The sequence below is a fragment of the Podarcis erhardii genome, assembly GCF_964252035.2.
Source record: "Podarcis erhardii genome assembly, chromosome: 4".
NCBI classification, from domain to species: domain Eukaryota; kingdom Metazoa; phylum Chordata; class Lepidosauria; order Squamata; family Lacertidae; genus Podarcis; species Podarcis erhardii.
Genome location: NC_138508.1, coordinates 53179539 through 53195417, shown reverse-complemented (window position 1 = coordinate 53195417; position 15879 = coordinate 53179539). Strand labels below are relative to the sequence as shown.

General features: G+C 40.9%; 1 protein-coding gene across 11 annotated transcripts in view; it reads left to right on the top strand.

The window, feature by feature from the left end:
• Positions 1 to 15533, top strand: part of TIAM1 (TIAM Rac1 associated GEF 1) — a 189154-nt gene extending 173621 nt beyond the window's left edge. For 9 of the 11 annotated variants that reach the window (XM_081859259.1, XM_081859254.1, XM_081859253.1 and 6 more), the window contains 9 exons: positions 1022 to 1130; positions 2765 to 2944; positions 3939 to 4057; positions 5180 to 5288; positions 7260 to 7318; positions 8452 to 8554; positions 9723 to 9810; positions 10250 to 10422; positions 12631 to 15533. In XM_081859259.1, the coding sequence (XP_081715385.1) occupies positions 1022 to 1130; positions 2765 to 2944; positions 3939 to 4057; positions 5180 to 5288; positions 7260 to 7318; positions 8452 to 8554; positions 9723 to 9810; positions 10250 to 10422; positions 12631 to 13115 (1425 nt within the window). In that variant the 3' untranslated portion in view covers positions 13116 to 15533. Of the gene's footprint in view, positions 1 to 1021; positions 1131 to 2764; positions 2945 to 3938; positions 4058 to 5179; positions 5289 to 7259; positions 7319 to 8451; positions 8555 to 9722; positions 9811 to 10249; positions 10472 to 12630 lie in introns of all 11 variants that reach the window. The other 2 variants (XM_081859263.1, XM_081859255.1) reach the window with 2 other exon arrangements.
• Positions 15534 to 15879: the final 346 nt, after the last annotated feature.

The following is a 15879-nucleotide window of genomic DNA, read 5'->3' as shown; positions in this document are numbered from 1 at the left end:
TCTTGACAAAAAAGCAGAAAAGAAAGCCACTTCTTTATTACCCTTCTCTTTCCTGTTACCAGGAATTACATAATACATAAAAGAAATGTAAAGAAAAAAAGTAAAAACTAATTGCAAAGAAGCCGTATCAGAGGAACTGGAAAATGTTTTAAATATTTCATTATTAGGTTATAACATTACTAAACAGGAATATGTGCATGTTCTATAAATCTTTATCATTTAAGTGCAGATTGTTCTCTTCAGTTTTTTACTTTCATCTGACCTCTGTAAGAGAGCAGGATTGTGTGGTAAATGATCCCTAGGTGTGGGTTTCTTGTAGGGCTGTGCATTAAATAAATAATAAGGTCAGTTTCTTGGTAGTGATCTCTCCCTTCATGAGGCAGCTTTTGATGGTCTGTTGCTATGGATGCTACCCAGAAACTTTCCTCATTCCCTCTGAAGGTAGGAGGGAATTCTAGATTTCTGAACTACCTCCTTCAGAAATGAAAATGTCCACTTTCCTCCAAAGGGGCCAGTGTTTTCTTATTGGTCCCCAAAAGCATCCATCATAAATGTCCAGATGGCAAAATGTAGGGGGGTAAATACTATAAACTGCCCTGGGATCCTTGGGTAAAGGGAAGTATATTAAATAAATAAATAAATAAATTCCTACGAATTCACATTTCATTTTAAGATGTTATTAGGAAGAGAGGGAAACTCCAGTGGCCCTTCCCCCCTCCCGCCCCCCACTTCAAGGTTGTTCATCAAAAAAATGTTCTAAGTGGAGTCTTGTGCGATTTTTGTTTTATATTCTTATCGTGCTTGAAATTGAGGCTTGCCAATGAAATTGGTTGATACTTAAGACATTCCTTGTATTCTGAATTACCAACTTCCTTCTCCTTCTGGTCTCAAAAGCTCTAGTCGTATGATATGGGTGGAGGGATGAGAAAAAGTATTGTATACTTTATAGAATGTCTGAATGCACTATTAAAAAACAAACAAAGCAGCTAAAATTCTCTGCTTTCCATTCTCTTGATCCTAGAAAGTGTTATTTTCCTTGGGTGGGTCATTCCTTTATTATGCTGATCGTTTCAAGCTCTACAGTGCCTTTTGTGCCAGCCATACAAAAGTTCCAAAAGTTCTTGTGAAAGGTAAGAGCTATATGAACGCAACATACCTCCCTTATTCTCAAATTGTGTGGTAGCCTCTCTCAAACCGTAACATTTCATCACTACATTCAGGGTTTGGGCGATGCTAGAGCTATATGTGCTTGTAGCCCTGTGAATACAGGCATGGATTATTTTGCTGTGCGATCTTTTCAGGTCTTTCAAAACTGTTAATACAGGTTTAATACCAGGATGATGAGTGATACAATTTGTGTGTCACTTTAAAACTCTTTTTTACTCTTGTATATTAGCTGGTAACAAACCTATTCAGAGTTCTCTTTGCTTAAGTAATTCATCTTCTGGAAACTGGGGTGCTTGTATCAGCAAACTCTTCCCCAAACAAACTAGATAGAAAGGCAGTTCCATCTTCTTAAGCTCCAGAGGAGTATTTTTTTTTATAGCTACCTGCAAAATTAATCATACACAGAAGTTTCCTATGAAATATTTATGTATATAGGGAAATGGTTCCTTTACAGCACAGCTTGTATATCCATAATGCATATATATCTTTATCAGGAATGACTTGTGGGTGGAAGAGGAAGTTGCAAGTTCTGTAGTGTAATGTAAGGTTAATTTATTTTTGCACTGGGATCCATTGATCCCTGGACTGCATTCAGGCTGTGCACATATAAAGTGGGGGAGGCCAAAGAGGGAGCCATTTCATGAAGCCACCTTTCTGCTAGTCCGTATGAATATTTATCACGGATGGTGTACATGGAGTATGTGTTGGCTGGTGCTATGGGTGGGATGAGACAGGTAGCTCTAGGTAGGAGAGGAGATGGAGAGTTGCTTCATGTATTGTCATATAACGTTAATCAGCTTTGTGGCAACCAAGGAAGTTCATATGGCGTTGGGAGGATGTAATCACTTATGCAATACAGCATTTAATATCTGATGGGAAACTACAGGGAAGAAGCTGGACCACTGGTCCATCTAGATCAATATTGATCCATCTAGCAGGAGTCTTTCCTAGTTGAGTCTGAGATTGAACCTAAGACCTCTCTGCAGGTAAAGTGTTTGCTTTAGCACTGTGCCACAGCCCCGCTCTCCTCCAGGAAGCAAGCCCTAGGAAGGGAAGAGGCCTTCTGTTAACAACCTGCCCATGAAGCTGCATACCACAATCTTCAAATACTGTCCGCCAACAATACTTTTCTCTTGTGCCTTCCAAGTGGATTTTTTTTAAAAAAAATGCAGTCCACGTGCAAATTTGCACTCCCTTACCTCCCTGTACAAACCCTGCGCATGTCAGCTGATTCCATTATAGGCACTTCATTCAACTGACTGTTTCCGTATCCATTTTTATGAAGTCACATTTCCATGCTTGAGTTTTGGGTGTTTTTCTCACCACTTTCCCCACCCCCCTCATCACCTGCCTTCCTGTTTTCTTGTTGGAATGGTGCTTGAGAAATCTGTCACCCCACAAACCATGTGGGTGGTGGCTACACCTTAAAATTTAACAATATTCATCTTACTGTAAATCTGTATATTGTTTGCCACCTTGAGTACCTTCAGACAGAGAGAGGGGTAGATAAATAATATGTAATAATATATATATATTTTAACAAAGCGAAATGTTTTCACCATGTCCTGAGAGTTGCTTTTTATTTCCAATGCTTTAGCTAAGACAGACACTGCGTTTAAGGCTTTTTTGGATGCTCAGAATCCCAGACGACAACACTCATCAACGTTAGAGTCGTACCTCATCAAACCCATCCAGAGGATATTGAAGTACCCTCTTTTGTTGAAAGAACTCTTTGCCCTCACTGATGCAGACAGTGAAGAGCATTATCACCTGGATGGTAAGCTGATATTGAGTGTGATTTTAAAGCTTAATGTGTGCCAAGTTTTATTACGCGTTTGTTTTTGTCACATGTTCCTGCATCCTGCTTGCTAGTGTCCCACAGACAGCTGCAGGAGACCAGGATGTTGGACTAGGTAGGCCTTTGGTCTAATCCAGGAGGACCCTGCTTGTGTTCTGTAGAGCCACTTAACATGTTACAAGGTGACCCACATTTGTAACTCTTGAAAGGAGTTCATATAGCTAAAAGTATGTGGGGAACCTGCACCTAGAGGTTTAATTGGTCCCTGCTTATGAAGCTGTGGGGTAGGGAGAAAGGGATGTTTTGTTGCATGTTCTCAGATTTGCCAATGCACAGTACAGAAAAGATAAGGTCAACCCACCCTGGAAACTTTAGGGATCTTAATTGAGAAGCTGTGTGCTTGAAGATAGTCTCTAAGAGTGCATGCACAGGGCAACACTTGCACATTTTGTTCTGTAATTGATCACATCCTTGGGTGGTCATGCTGTTGCATCAACACATGCAAAGTATTCAGTTTTGCATGTGTTGCTGAGTAGATAAAAACGGTGTATGTGCAATACTGTAGTATGCAATGCATGGTTGTGATTCATTAAAAATAAAATTGCACAGCTACTGTCCCTCAGTACTATCAAGACTGTAGTTCAGTGAGTCCAAATTTAATCACTGCTCCTTCACACACTCTGCCCAGCCTGAACTAACTCTCCTGTTTGGATGATAAATCACAGCATTGCTGCAGACTGAGGAACATAATAAAAAGATAACGCAGGAAAAAGAATAACCTATTCCTGGCCAGCAGGTCAAATACATTGTGATGGAAGGTGTTGTGTTGCAAACCAAGAGCACAAGGACAATTGTCTAAATGTTCTAAAAATGCAGTAGAAATGTAATGCAGATAAACACTCCCAAAGGATAGTAATGCAGTCTGGTATCTCTACTCTCATTGCTTTCTGTTTCTTTGCCTTTCTTCTTCTAGTGGCCATTAAAACAATGAACAAAGTTGCCAGCCATATTAATGAAATGCAGAAAATCCATGAGGAATATGGTGCTGTGTTTGACCAGCTCATTGCAGAGCAAACAGGAGACAAAAAAGAGGTAAGGGCATGTTCTTGATAGTTTGGAAGATATTTTGATTATTTTTTTTAAAGGATGATATATCTTTTGTGACTTAAGAATGTAATCTCTTATTTCTAGTTGTTAGTTCTGTTTTCTTTCACTGTCTCACAAATTATAAACAGCACATAAACACTCCAGAAGACTTGGTGGCAATTGTATAAATTCTGGTTCAAGTACTGTGTTGGTATGGTATAAATAGCCTTCTGAAAGGAGATCTTTATCCCAGATGATATCTGTGCTGGGTTTAAACTGATTTTATGTCTGTGTTGCTGTTGTCTGAAACTGTTACATATAAGTTGTAATTGTTTTTATATATGCAACTATTTTATATAAACCTGTTTTATATTTTTGTTATATTTTAAATCACTTTGGGATGCATTAGTGGAAGTGGTTTATAAATTATTAAATTAAATAAATAATACATGACTATCCAACCCATGCACTATATGGCTGCCCTATCTATATATCCAGGTTGCTTGGGTTTGTTTCCTTTTCCTTTGCTTTCAGCCTATATTCCTCGAAACAATGATGTGGCCAATGGTGCGTTTGAAAGTAATGTTTAATACCTGTAAAGAAAGCCTATCTGGAAGCTGAAAATGGAAATTGTTTGGACTAGGGCTGTCATTCAAAGAAATCTTAGCCAATAAATTGTATGGGTTTCATTGGTTTATGTTAGATTACATTTACCCATGCACCATTCAAAGAAAAAACTTTATCTTAAATATACTAGGAATGCCTAAAATTGGAACTGCTTGCCTTGTTCCTAGCATCAGCTGATGCTGAGGACATGAAATTCACATGCCTTGCTTTTCAGCACCAGCCACTGCATCTTCTCTCTTCCATTTGGGGTAGGAGATGCGGCCTGCAGTAGGCCAGGAATGGAGAACCTCAGGCCCAGGGGCCAGATCTGCTCCTCTAGGCCTTCGTTTGACACACGTTGCAGTTTTTGAATCATGTCTTTTGTTTAGACTTGCAAAGCCATTATTTTAAAATCCCATTACAAGAATTCACCAGCATGCTTCAGTGTCGATAATTTTATGAAACCAGTTTTTAAAAAGCACACTGACATTTCTTTTCTGTCTGCGTTTCTCTGGTTGGCAGGTTGCAGATCTTTCTATGGGAGACTTACTTTTGCACACCACAGTCATCTGGCTTAATCCTCCCACATCGCTTGGGAAGTGGAAAAAGGAACCTGAATTGGCAGCATTTGGTATGTGCTTTTCCCCAAAAAACAAAGCAAATGATAGTTTTCATTTAGAACTTAGGCAGAATTTGCCAATGATTGTTTCCGGGGTCACAGCTCCAGGGGAGTCTCCTACCATTCCAGGTTAGTGCTTTAACACAGCCTTGCAAATAAGCCCACAAAAGTTGCTAGCCTGCAACAGTGCTGGGGCCTGGCAGAAGAGAAATGTGGAGCTGTGTCCCTCTTGCAGCAGCCTGCTAAATTTTTGTGCTGGGCACAGAGGAGGGGGCTTCCCTCTTCTGGTAGCTTGGCTTTTATGCTAGGCAAAGGGGAGGGACAGAGTGTTCTATCCCTGCTGTTTGGCCTGCATAGGAGTCCTTGTTGCTAGGGGTGGACTACCAGGCCAGTGCTTAAATGCAAACTACTTTAGCAATAAACAGTAAGTGCAAGAAAAAGGACCTTTCCCTAAAAAAAAAAAAAGTAGTGTCTGTTGTGCCACAGGACTTCCATGCACCAGAATTGCTCCTCCTGCCATGTGGAATGTATAGTTCATGAAATCGCCTCTGCATTGTGAGTAGGTTAGGTATGGGTACCATGAGCTTATAGGTTTTGGCTGAACTGAATCAGCACATCCTGAAAATTACTCTTCACGTGTCAGTCATGTAAATTTAGGAGCCCAGTCTGCTCTGGTTGAAAATGGTGTCTAACCATGATCAACTAGTTTCTCCTTCCATCCTCAATTTAGATCCATCGGGGCTATTGGCCTACATTTTACTCCCATGTAAATGTTGATGCTGGTTCCTTTCCTTAGCACAGCAGTGTGGCAGAATTAATTGCCTGCAGATGAACTAGGAATGCATGACAATTTAATAAGATTAGCAGCATGGATTTTAAAAAAACCTCTTTTGAAGGTTTGTAACTTATGGATATCTGGGACTTTATTCACTGAATTTTGTCCTTTTAAAATATATGAGCTACTATTATGTTGATTGCTTATAGGAACCTTATTCAATCAAGAAAATTAACTGCTAATCATTAAACTGCTTGCTCTGGAGTAATCCCATTATAATGCATAAAATAATTCCCACAATATGTAGTTTGATGATAACCAGTTTAAGTGTCTGTAATGTTTTTAATGTAAAGCTATAATCTAGAACTGTGGTGGGCAGACTTCAGGTTTGTGAGATGTGCTTCGTTTTTTATTAGAGCCCTTGCTTAGATCCACCAACCAGAGCCTAATGCAAAAGACATGAATTTAGTATTAAATTCCATAAATTTGCCTTCGGTATCAGAGCTGAATGGTGCTCACACTCCTTCCATGCTCAAACCCATTCCTGTTTACCTTAATCTTTCTTCATTTCAGGAATATAATGTTAGGATGAGGGGATGTCAGAAATCCATGCCTATTTATTGCAAACCAATCAGATTTATACCAGTAGATTGAGATATATTCTCTGCCCACCCCTGATTTAGAATACTTGCATGCAAAGGTATAATAATATATCTGTAGCAGTTGGGGTGGGGGGGAAACAGTGTACTGACACTTGATTTTGCCAGCATCTATTCTAGACAGTATAAATTATTTCATATTTTTAATAAGCTATGTCTTTTATGTTTTGCATTCATAATCCCCCGCCATCATTATATTCCTTAGCAGGATTGTTCTGAAAGCTCATGTATCAGCATTACATATGTATAATATTTTCCAACCATGTTTTTTATTGTAAAATATTTCAATGATAATATTATTATGTTTTTATGTATTTTGGGAGCCGCCCAGAGCGGCTGGGATGACCCAGTTAGATGGGTGGGGTATAAATAATAAAATGATGATGATGTGATAAGCACTTGAAATTTCCAAGCATAAACTTAGTTGTTTGGGCGCATGGGATATGTACGTGGGAATGTATCCACCTCCCCCTTTCCCACTACTTTGACTTAACAATCTATTCCACACTACAAATTACTGGTTTTCTATATATTTTGGTCCCTCTCTAGTATTCAAAACTGCTGTGGTTCTTGTCTATAAAGATGGCTCCAAACAGAAGAAAAAATTGGTAAGTTTTTCTATTACAGTAAATAACACTATCAGTATTTAAAACTGGCACATGCTGAAACTTCCCTGCAGTTCCCAGTAGATAGTCTCTCAGGAAGGGATGTGGAGGCAGAAGCCAGACTGTCTTTGAAGGACTCCAGAGGCATCGTTCTGTTGGCTTCAAGAACACAGGAAGAGCCCTGTTGTATCAGATCAATGGCCCGTCTAGTATAGCATCCTGTTCTCACAGTGGCCAACCAAATGCTTGTGCGAAACCCACAAAGCAGGATCTGAGTGTTACAGCGCTCTTTCCTCCTGCTTGTTTCAGCGGCTGGTATTCAGAAGCATGCCACCTCCAAGTGTACCGATAGCATTGTGCTCGCAGGTTGTCTCCCAGCTGGGAAGCTGGCAACAGCAGCAATCAGGATGTCTTTGAGGGGCACAATGCTGTCCTTCAAAGGTAGCCTCCCAATGGATAGGTCAACATCGCAGTAAAGTCAGATGGGCAACTTGAGGTGGACAGTGCTGCTCACCCCAATTCTTTTGAAGGAACTGAGCACAACTGTTGCTTATATTAAGCAGCTCTCCTCAATTTCATATGACATTGTCAGAATCATTGCAGGAACTTGCAGTTGCTATTTTGGACGCAGTCAGCAACTACACAGTGCACTGCACACCTTGCATTAAAAGGGGGCATGGGTTGAAAAAGATTGAGAAACACTGCCTTAGTACTTTACTAGCTGAGAGAAGCTGAGCGGACCTTTGATAAGTCATTACCAGTTCCCAGATCTGGAAGAAGCTACGAACAGTATACTATGGACAGTACACCACACTGCAAAATAAAACTGACAAATAGTATTTGTGAGATATTTGAACCTAAAGTTTTCTCAGGTCTGTGGGATGGGGAGGTGGTCAACAGAGGAGTGATTGCCTTTCATTCCCAGGCAATTGGAATGAAAGAAACCTGAATGCAGTGCTGGCTAGCAACATTATTTCTTAAGAAATGGGCAGAGATAGATTGCTAAAGGAAAGGGAAAACACATTCGTAGGAAAGAGTTTCATTAGCTTTATTTTTCTGGATACTTCAGACCACAGGTGTGAAGTCAGTTCTATAAAAATAATAATAGGCATGGTTCTCTCCCCGCTCTTATATAGGGAGGATCACACAGGGCTTCAATATACGAAGACTCAGACCCATTCCGTTTCCGTCACATGATTCCTTTAGAAGCTCTGCAAGTTCGGGCACCGGCAAGCGCAGGTAGCAAGCAAACATTTTTCTTTGTGTTTGGATCTGTTTTTAATTTATTTTTTACTACAATGTAAGTTTGTTGTTCTAGCCAAAGGTCATGACAAACCAACCCACAGCAACAGTACCAAGAAAACAATACAGATCATAGAGCCATAATATGAGCCAACATCCATGATATGTTTATCTTACTTAAAAACCTTTGTGCTTTTCTAAACATTCAAGGCAGGTACCAAAACATACATACAAAAAATGGAGCAAATAAAAGCGAGTTCCAACAACAGAAAAATAGAAAATAACCTCAACAGACTCTTCAATGTAAAACCAAATTAAAGACTGAAAAAACACAGCAACTGCCTAGCATACCATGCCTTTTGGTTTGGCAAATGTGGCTGTTCAGCTTCTCCTGAAATTGAAGCACACGATCTCTAGATTGGGCTCTGCTGTAGTGAACTCTGTGTGGGCTGCCCTTGAAAAACTTGGAAGGTGGTTTAGGTTAGCAGTGATGTTCATCTGGCCCTTACTTGATTGCAACTCACTTGTCTTGTCATTCTGCATGTCGGTCTACAAAAATTCTATTGTCTGATCTGATCTCCAGAAACTGCTGTCATGGAGAGTAAATAGAGAGACACTTTTTTGAAGTGCATGAAACAAGTATTCCTAATATGCGCTGCTGGTGTGCACTGCATGTGGCCTGGCTGTATGAGTTGTTAGGTTCACTCCAGTGAAAGCTGAATCTTGTTGAACAGCTGGAAGCCCACTAGCAAGCAGAGAAGCTGCAGGAAGCCCTAAAACAGATAGCGGAATAGTTTTGTGGCAAGTGAGCCTACAATTCTTTTCTCTGTTGTGCTGTAACATGGTATTGCAGGCTCGAGAGAACAACTTACGACTGTCAATGTTGCCCTTGAAGCCACAGAATAAGCAATAAGAGATCGTCCCAAAGGAGTAGCCTTGGCTGTTCTCTTATTTCATTCTCTTTGCTTTAAAATGTGGATTGTGCAGCCTGTGGCTCCTCTGGAAGTACCCAAACTCTCATTTGGTGCAGCCTTTAGAAGCTGATGCTCACACAGTCCTGGTGAATCTTTCATAGCTCTCCCTTTTGTCAGTCACGGGGGATGGCCGTAGTAGCCATGAAAATTCAAAACACTGTTTTTTTAAAGTGTTTTTATCTTTCTTCTAGACACAGAGGCCAATTCTGTCTGTGAGATTGTTCATGTGAAATCTGAGTCTGAAGGCAGGCCAGAGAGGTCATTCCACCTTTGTTGTAGGTAAGAGAGTGCTGTTTTTAAATATACAAATATATTTGATTCTTGTAATGAAGCTTATTGTTACTATTTATTGTAAGCCTTTCTGAAAGCCACAGCCAAGAGCAGCCAACAAAAGATGAATGAACAGATCAATAGTTAGATAGAGGACTAGATAATGTTGAGGAAAGCTGGGCATAGAACTGGAAAACCTGGGTTTAATTCTGATCATTGCCAGGGTCTTTCTGTGGCCTTGACATTGTTCTACTCCTTAGTTCCCGGTCTGTAGTGTTAGAACAGTGGCTGATCTAACAGGATTCTTGTGAGGGTGAACTCAGTTAAGATTGTACAGCAGCTTGCAACATTATACAGCAAATTAAGCTAAATAAATAGAATGCAAATGCAGACAGTTTTGCTAGCTTGGTGCCTTACTTGTGTTCCCTTTTTTCTTTCTTTCATCTAGTTCCCCAGATCATCGGAAGGACTTTCTGAAGTCTATTCACTCAATATTACGCGACAAGCACAGAAGGCAGCTTCTTAAAACTGAAAGTTTGCCTTCATCCCAGCAGTATGTTCCTTTTGGAGGAAAAAGACTGAGTGCTTTAAAAGGTGCAAGGCCAGCTATGAACAGGGCAGGTACTGTAGGGTTACAGCTTTTCAAGATCTCGGTAACCCAACCACCGCTGTAAGACACGCCTGAGTTCTTTATTTGTGCAAAATGGTGGCGGTGCTTTCATGTTCCTCCTGAGTTCAAATTCACTCTTCCTTTAAAAGCACATTGCTCAGGGTGTGGGGGGTTGCACTTTGGCAAGCACCTTTCAAGCTTGAAAGTTATCCAGGTGGGGTTCTTTACAAGTCCATCAGATGTGTTACCAATAGGCAGACATTTACATTTAGGAAGGCAAGTGTCTCTGTCCTCAGAAGACCCCTTGTAAGGTGGATCCATGCCTACACAATTTAGTAGTAGACCTTGAAGCAAGAGGGAAATTGCTGACTTTTCAGCTTCTGTCTCCATCTTTTATTTATTTCATAGGCTTCCTTTTGGGGGTGGGGGTGGGGACTACCTGCATTTCCCATGACTTAGGGCAGGTGGTTGCATTATCACATTATCAGTTGACCTTCAGCAAACTAACAAACTGGAAAGCGTATGATTGTGGGACAGGGAGTAGAGAGGAAAAGCTGTGCTGTCTTCAGGAAAAAGCAAAATATGGATCTTTACAGGATTTTGGATCTTTTCACTTAGATCCAAAGTGAAAAATTAACCGTATATCCTGGGTATTTTTACCTCTTTTGTAACAGACCAATAATATTCACAGCATATTCACTTTTTGTGCAAGACTCTGCTCCTCAGAGGCCTGGTTATGAGTGCTGAGGAAAAACAAACTGGCCTTTTGCTTTCTGCTGTAGAGCTCCCTTAATTTCCTGCTGACTCCTTTTGTTCCTAAATAGCAGAACATTTGTCTCAAGAGAGCAGGAACTGTGTAATGCTCTACCTTTTTCTCCACTTTAAAATTCTACAACCTGACTGTTAACTTTGTGATGTCAGGTTTGGGGGTGTTTCTGATTGGTGGTTAAGTATCAGACAGCTTAGAATTAGGTTTGAGCCTAATTCACAAGCGAGTAACTTGTACTGGAATAGCTACACGGTTGCTGGGAGGACCTCTTGAGAATGAACAAATGGCTTTGCTTCTCCTTTGGAATAGACACACATCCATGGACTTGTACAGTCTTCTTTAGCATCTATTCAGTATCAGCTCCCTACAGTCTCTGGATCTGATCCATACTTAGCCTGTGCTATGCGGCTTCTGGGGAGGAGAGTATAACCTTAACTCACTTTCCCCTCTTAAGCTCACAATCAAGCAAGAAGGAATAGGAAATTGGTTCCTTCCTTAAATACACATTTTTGGTCCATTTCATTGAAACCTTAGAGAGGGTGTAAGACACAAGAAATTAGAGTGGTCTGCATTTACACACGGGGCATTTTGGGTTGCTTCAGTTCATCAGAGACGTATTGAGCATGGACATCATTTGTCATGTAGTGAATGGCCTGAAGTTTGAAGGGGAGATGCATGTGTCAGGGAATCTTATTGAACAGCATTTCTTCATGCGTCTCCCATTGCTTGTTCCTTCTGGGTGCACAAGTGCATCCCCCCATCAAAAGCTATGGCATTCACTGCAAGACATGCAGAATTCTTGGGAAAGCATGTTTCCCCTCTAAGTAGTTCTTAGAACAGGGAAGTTCAAGCCTGCGGGCCACACCCTTCACCAGCATAGCTCTGCACCTCTGACTTTTGCATGGCTAGAATGCAACCCACTGTATGTACCAAAGTAAGAGTCGCTTCTGCTACTGCAGCCATTTTTGCCTCTTGCCATCTCTGGCAGGCAGACCCTGGAAGGCTTCCCATGAGGGGATATGGCGCCTCAGGTTGACAAAAGGTTCCCAACCTGTGCCATAGATTAATAGAGCTGCAAAGAATGGAGGACCATTAAATACCAACCACCCTTTCCACAGTGCAGGATTGGCTGTTTGTCACTATGGCCCTGGCACAAAAAGCAAACAATTAGGCGACAAAATGGGGTCCATTATCCTAGTGTGAGGAGCTGCTAGAGGCCAGATTTCTCAAAGGTCACTGGCAAAATTTATAATTCCCAGAAACTGTCTAAAATTCGAGTTGCCTGCACAGAAAACGTTGGTGTAAAAATTGCCCAACCTTCTTCTTGGCAATTGACCCTTGACTAATATAATTATGAAAAAGGATTTGGAAGCCAAATTCTGGGGGGAAGTGTTTTGTAACCAATTGTTTGTAAAAGCATCTGTGGTTTTATTTTTGTGTGTGCACACAGTGTCTGCCCCAAGCAAGTCTCTTGGGAGGCGGCGGAGGAGGCTGGCTCGAAACAGATTTACCATTGATTCAGACGCCGTGTTTGCCAGCAGTCCCGAAAAAGAGCCCCAGCAGGCCTCCAACAACAAGGACACTGACCGCTGGGTAGAAGAACAGTTTGACCTCGGCCAGTACGAAGAGCAAGAGGACATTAAAGAAACCGACATTCTCAGTGATGACGAAGAATACTGCGAGCCTCTGCGGAGCACCATGGTGGAAAAAGAACTTCAGGAGCAGCTACAGGCGGCTTCCATTACAAGCAGCCAGTCGTGCCGAGGCGACAAAGTGCGGTTTGCTTTGGGGACGCACGCGTCCAGAATGACTCAGCTAAAGAAGCAAGCTGCTCTCTCTGGAATTAATGGCAGCATGGAAGGCAACAGTGAAGAGGTCATCTGGGTCCGCCGTGAAGATTTCGTACCACCAAGGAAACTGAACACTGAGCTTTAGACCTGCCACTTTCTCATTAGATGGTAGGCATAGATGTGCCCCCAACCCACCCCTTACACATTGTGGAGAATGACCCTATGGAATGCACACTTGCACATACAGTTATGGCAGCTAAACTGGTTGAAACCACACAGCCTCCCTCCCCCCCTTCTCGTTTCCCTTAAGGTAATGTATAACAGGGGAGTGGGGAGCAAAACAAACTGGAATGAGCTTGAGTCCTTCTCTGTACATTACCAAGGGCTTTATTTATTCGAAACTAATCAGGCGCTGCATATTGAAATGGGATGCATAGATCTTACTAGAATACACATTGCTGTGGTTGTGTGTATGTGGTTTTTAAAAAAACAAAACAAAAATGCACCTAATTTGCTTAAGTTGATAGCACAAGCAGCAAACAAATTTTATATGTGACATGTCAATCATGGGTTCATCTTAAGCAAGGAAGCTGCAAGGAATAAGTCTTTCAGGCTGCAGTATTCTTATATCCCCCTTAAACGTCAACATTTCTCACTCTCATCCAGCAAGGGAGTTCCATGCCAAGAAGCGGACATCAGTGCATGGACTTCCCTAATTTATGGGATGCCACGGTTGGCGTTTGAGTGGAGGGGGGGAAAAATCTTTCATTCAGTACCCAGGGGTATGCATGGGGTGGACCTGCACTGCGCATGCACTGCTGAAAAGATATTTGGGGCTGTCAGCTCGGAATGGTCCAGTCACTTGCTTGGGGAGGAACCAGAACCAGGCTCCCCTTTCTCCCACCCCTTCACAAGTGATCAGTACTGACAACACCAAACGTTTGTTTGGCATGGGAGGTACTTCTACACAGTAGCATTCACAAAGCTTACTGTCACCAAGGGAGGATCTCTGGATCCAGCAACACTATGTATATTTTAGGAATGTGTGAGGGAAAATCTGGAATTTTTGTTGTGCCAAGTTCTCTTTGGTCTGTGGCTAGTCTGATTTAATGTCAACGCTGGAAGTTCTAGTTTTACATTAAAGAAAAAAATTATAACAATGCCAAACTCTTTTTTTATTTGAAAAAGAGATCCAAATTTAACACTTGAAAAAGATATTTTTTGTATTTTACCTGAAATGCAAGGGCACAAAGGGATGGGAATTTTACAGTGTTAGCCTGCAATCTTATGCACACTTGCTAGGGACTAAGTCTCATTTGACACAGCAGGACTTGTTTCCGAGTAAAGGTGCATGAGATTGTGTTTTCGTTCCAACTCTAGGATGTAAAGCAACCCTTTTAGAAAGGGTTGAGGATGTTGGTTTTATAGTATAATTCTAAACTGGAAACTCTTAGGGATAATCTTTTTTCCCTTTTTGTAAAATAAAAATAAAACTGGACAGCTGTACATATTTGAGACTGGAATTAAGTTAGCAATGTCATTAAATAGCTGAGAAACCAAGAGGGTTAAATTAATCCCTGCTGTAAATTCTGTTGGAATAGACAGTCTGCATCTAGGATGAGTTTGATACTCTGTGGTTGATGAAGTTAGGGCTCAGGAAAAATTGAACATTTTGTGGCCAAAAAACCTGACCTCCTCCTATTATTATCCTCTGTGATATCAGTGTACTTATTGATTGCTCCCCTGCCCCAACCCACTGTGGAATATGAGCAATGTTCTGAACAATAAAACTTCTTCTTTTTTTCAATTAAAAAATTCTTATTTAAACATCTGTAACAGGGTAAAGTTGTGACCGAAATTTAAAGATTTCCAAATAATTTTTAAAGAGCACTTTTTCTGTTTAAATATTTATATAGCTTTCCCATTTTAGTTTTGATCTGCGGGGAAAAAAGGGGGGGGAGAGTTTTGTTGTTTGGTTTGGTTTTTTTTGAAGGGATCATTTTTGTATCTATTGATGTTTGACACATTAGTAGGTACGCTGAAAGCCTAAAATTTTATAATAGCTTTAGGGATTCTATTTTATACAATCAGCTGTGGCTATATTTTGAGACGTGAATGGAAAATGTTACCGGGCGGCAGCACCAGCTGCCTCGTGTCCCAGCCAATATTGGAGTCTCACCCGCACTATATTCAGTGTTTTGAAAGTTTTATTGTCTTTAACTTTTGCAATCTCTTCATTGTTTTCTTAAAAAGCTTTAGCAAGGTTTTTACACCCTGTGTTATCTCACTATATTTAAATTCAAGTCGGTTGTGTACCAATTTATTAGACATGACAATGTTTTAGCTGTCCCCAGTAGAATACAATAAGCTTGTCAAATGCTGAACGTCCTGTACTTGGAGGGTGCCATTGTTCTTGTACATAACGTCATGAACTGTCAATGTCAAAGGTTCTTATATATTTCTTTTATAAGCTGAAAGAAGGTCTATTTTTATGTTTTTAGGTATATGAATGGAACGTTGTAAATGCCTGTCAAATAAAACAATATGGGGGAAAATATTGGAATAGCGTTGTCATGGCTGCGTGTGGCTATCCTGGTCTCTTTCAGTATAGACTGCTGCATTTGCCTAACCAAAGAACATCAGCACAACCCAGGCAAGCCTAAGCATTCTTAAAATTCCAAAAGCACATTCCAGCCCATGTTTAGGTCGCCTATTGAAACTGATGAGACTTAGACCGGCCTTAACTTTGGCCGAGTAGATCCCCTCATTTCAAATACACACACCTGTTTCTTGATCCCAACATATGTGGCACAATACAAGTCCTCTTATCTGAACCTTGAATTTCTTGCAGGTCTGGTCCTGATTTGGTACTGCAGGTCAGTCGTGACTCAAAAGTTTCAACTGTGCTG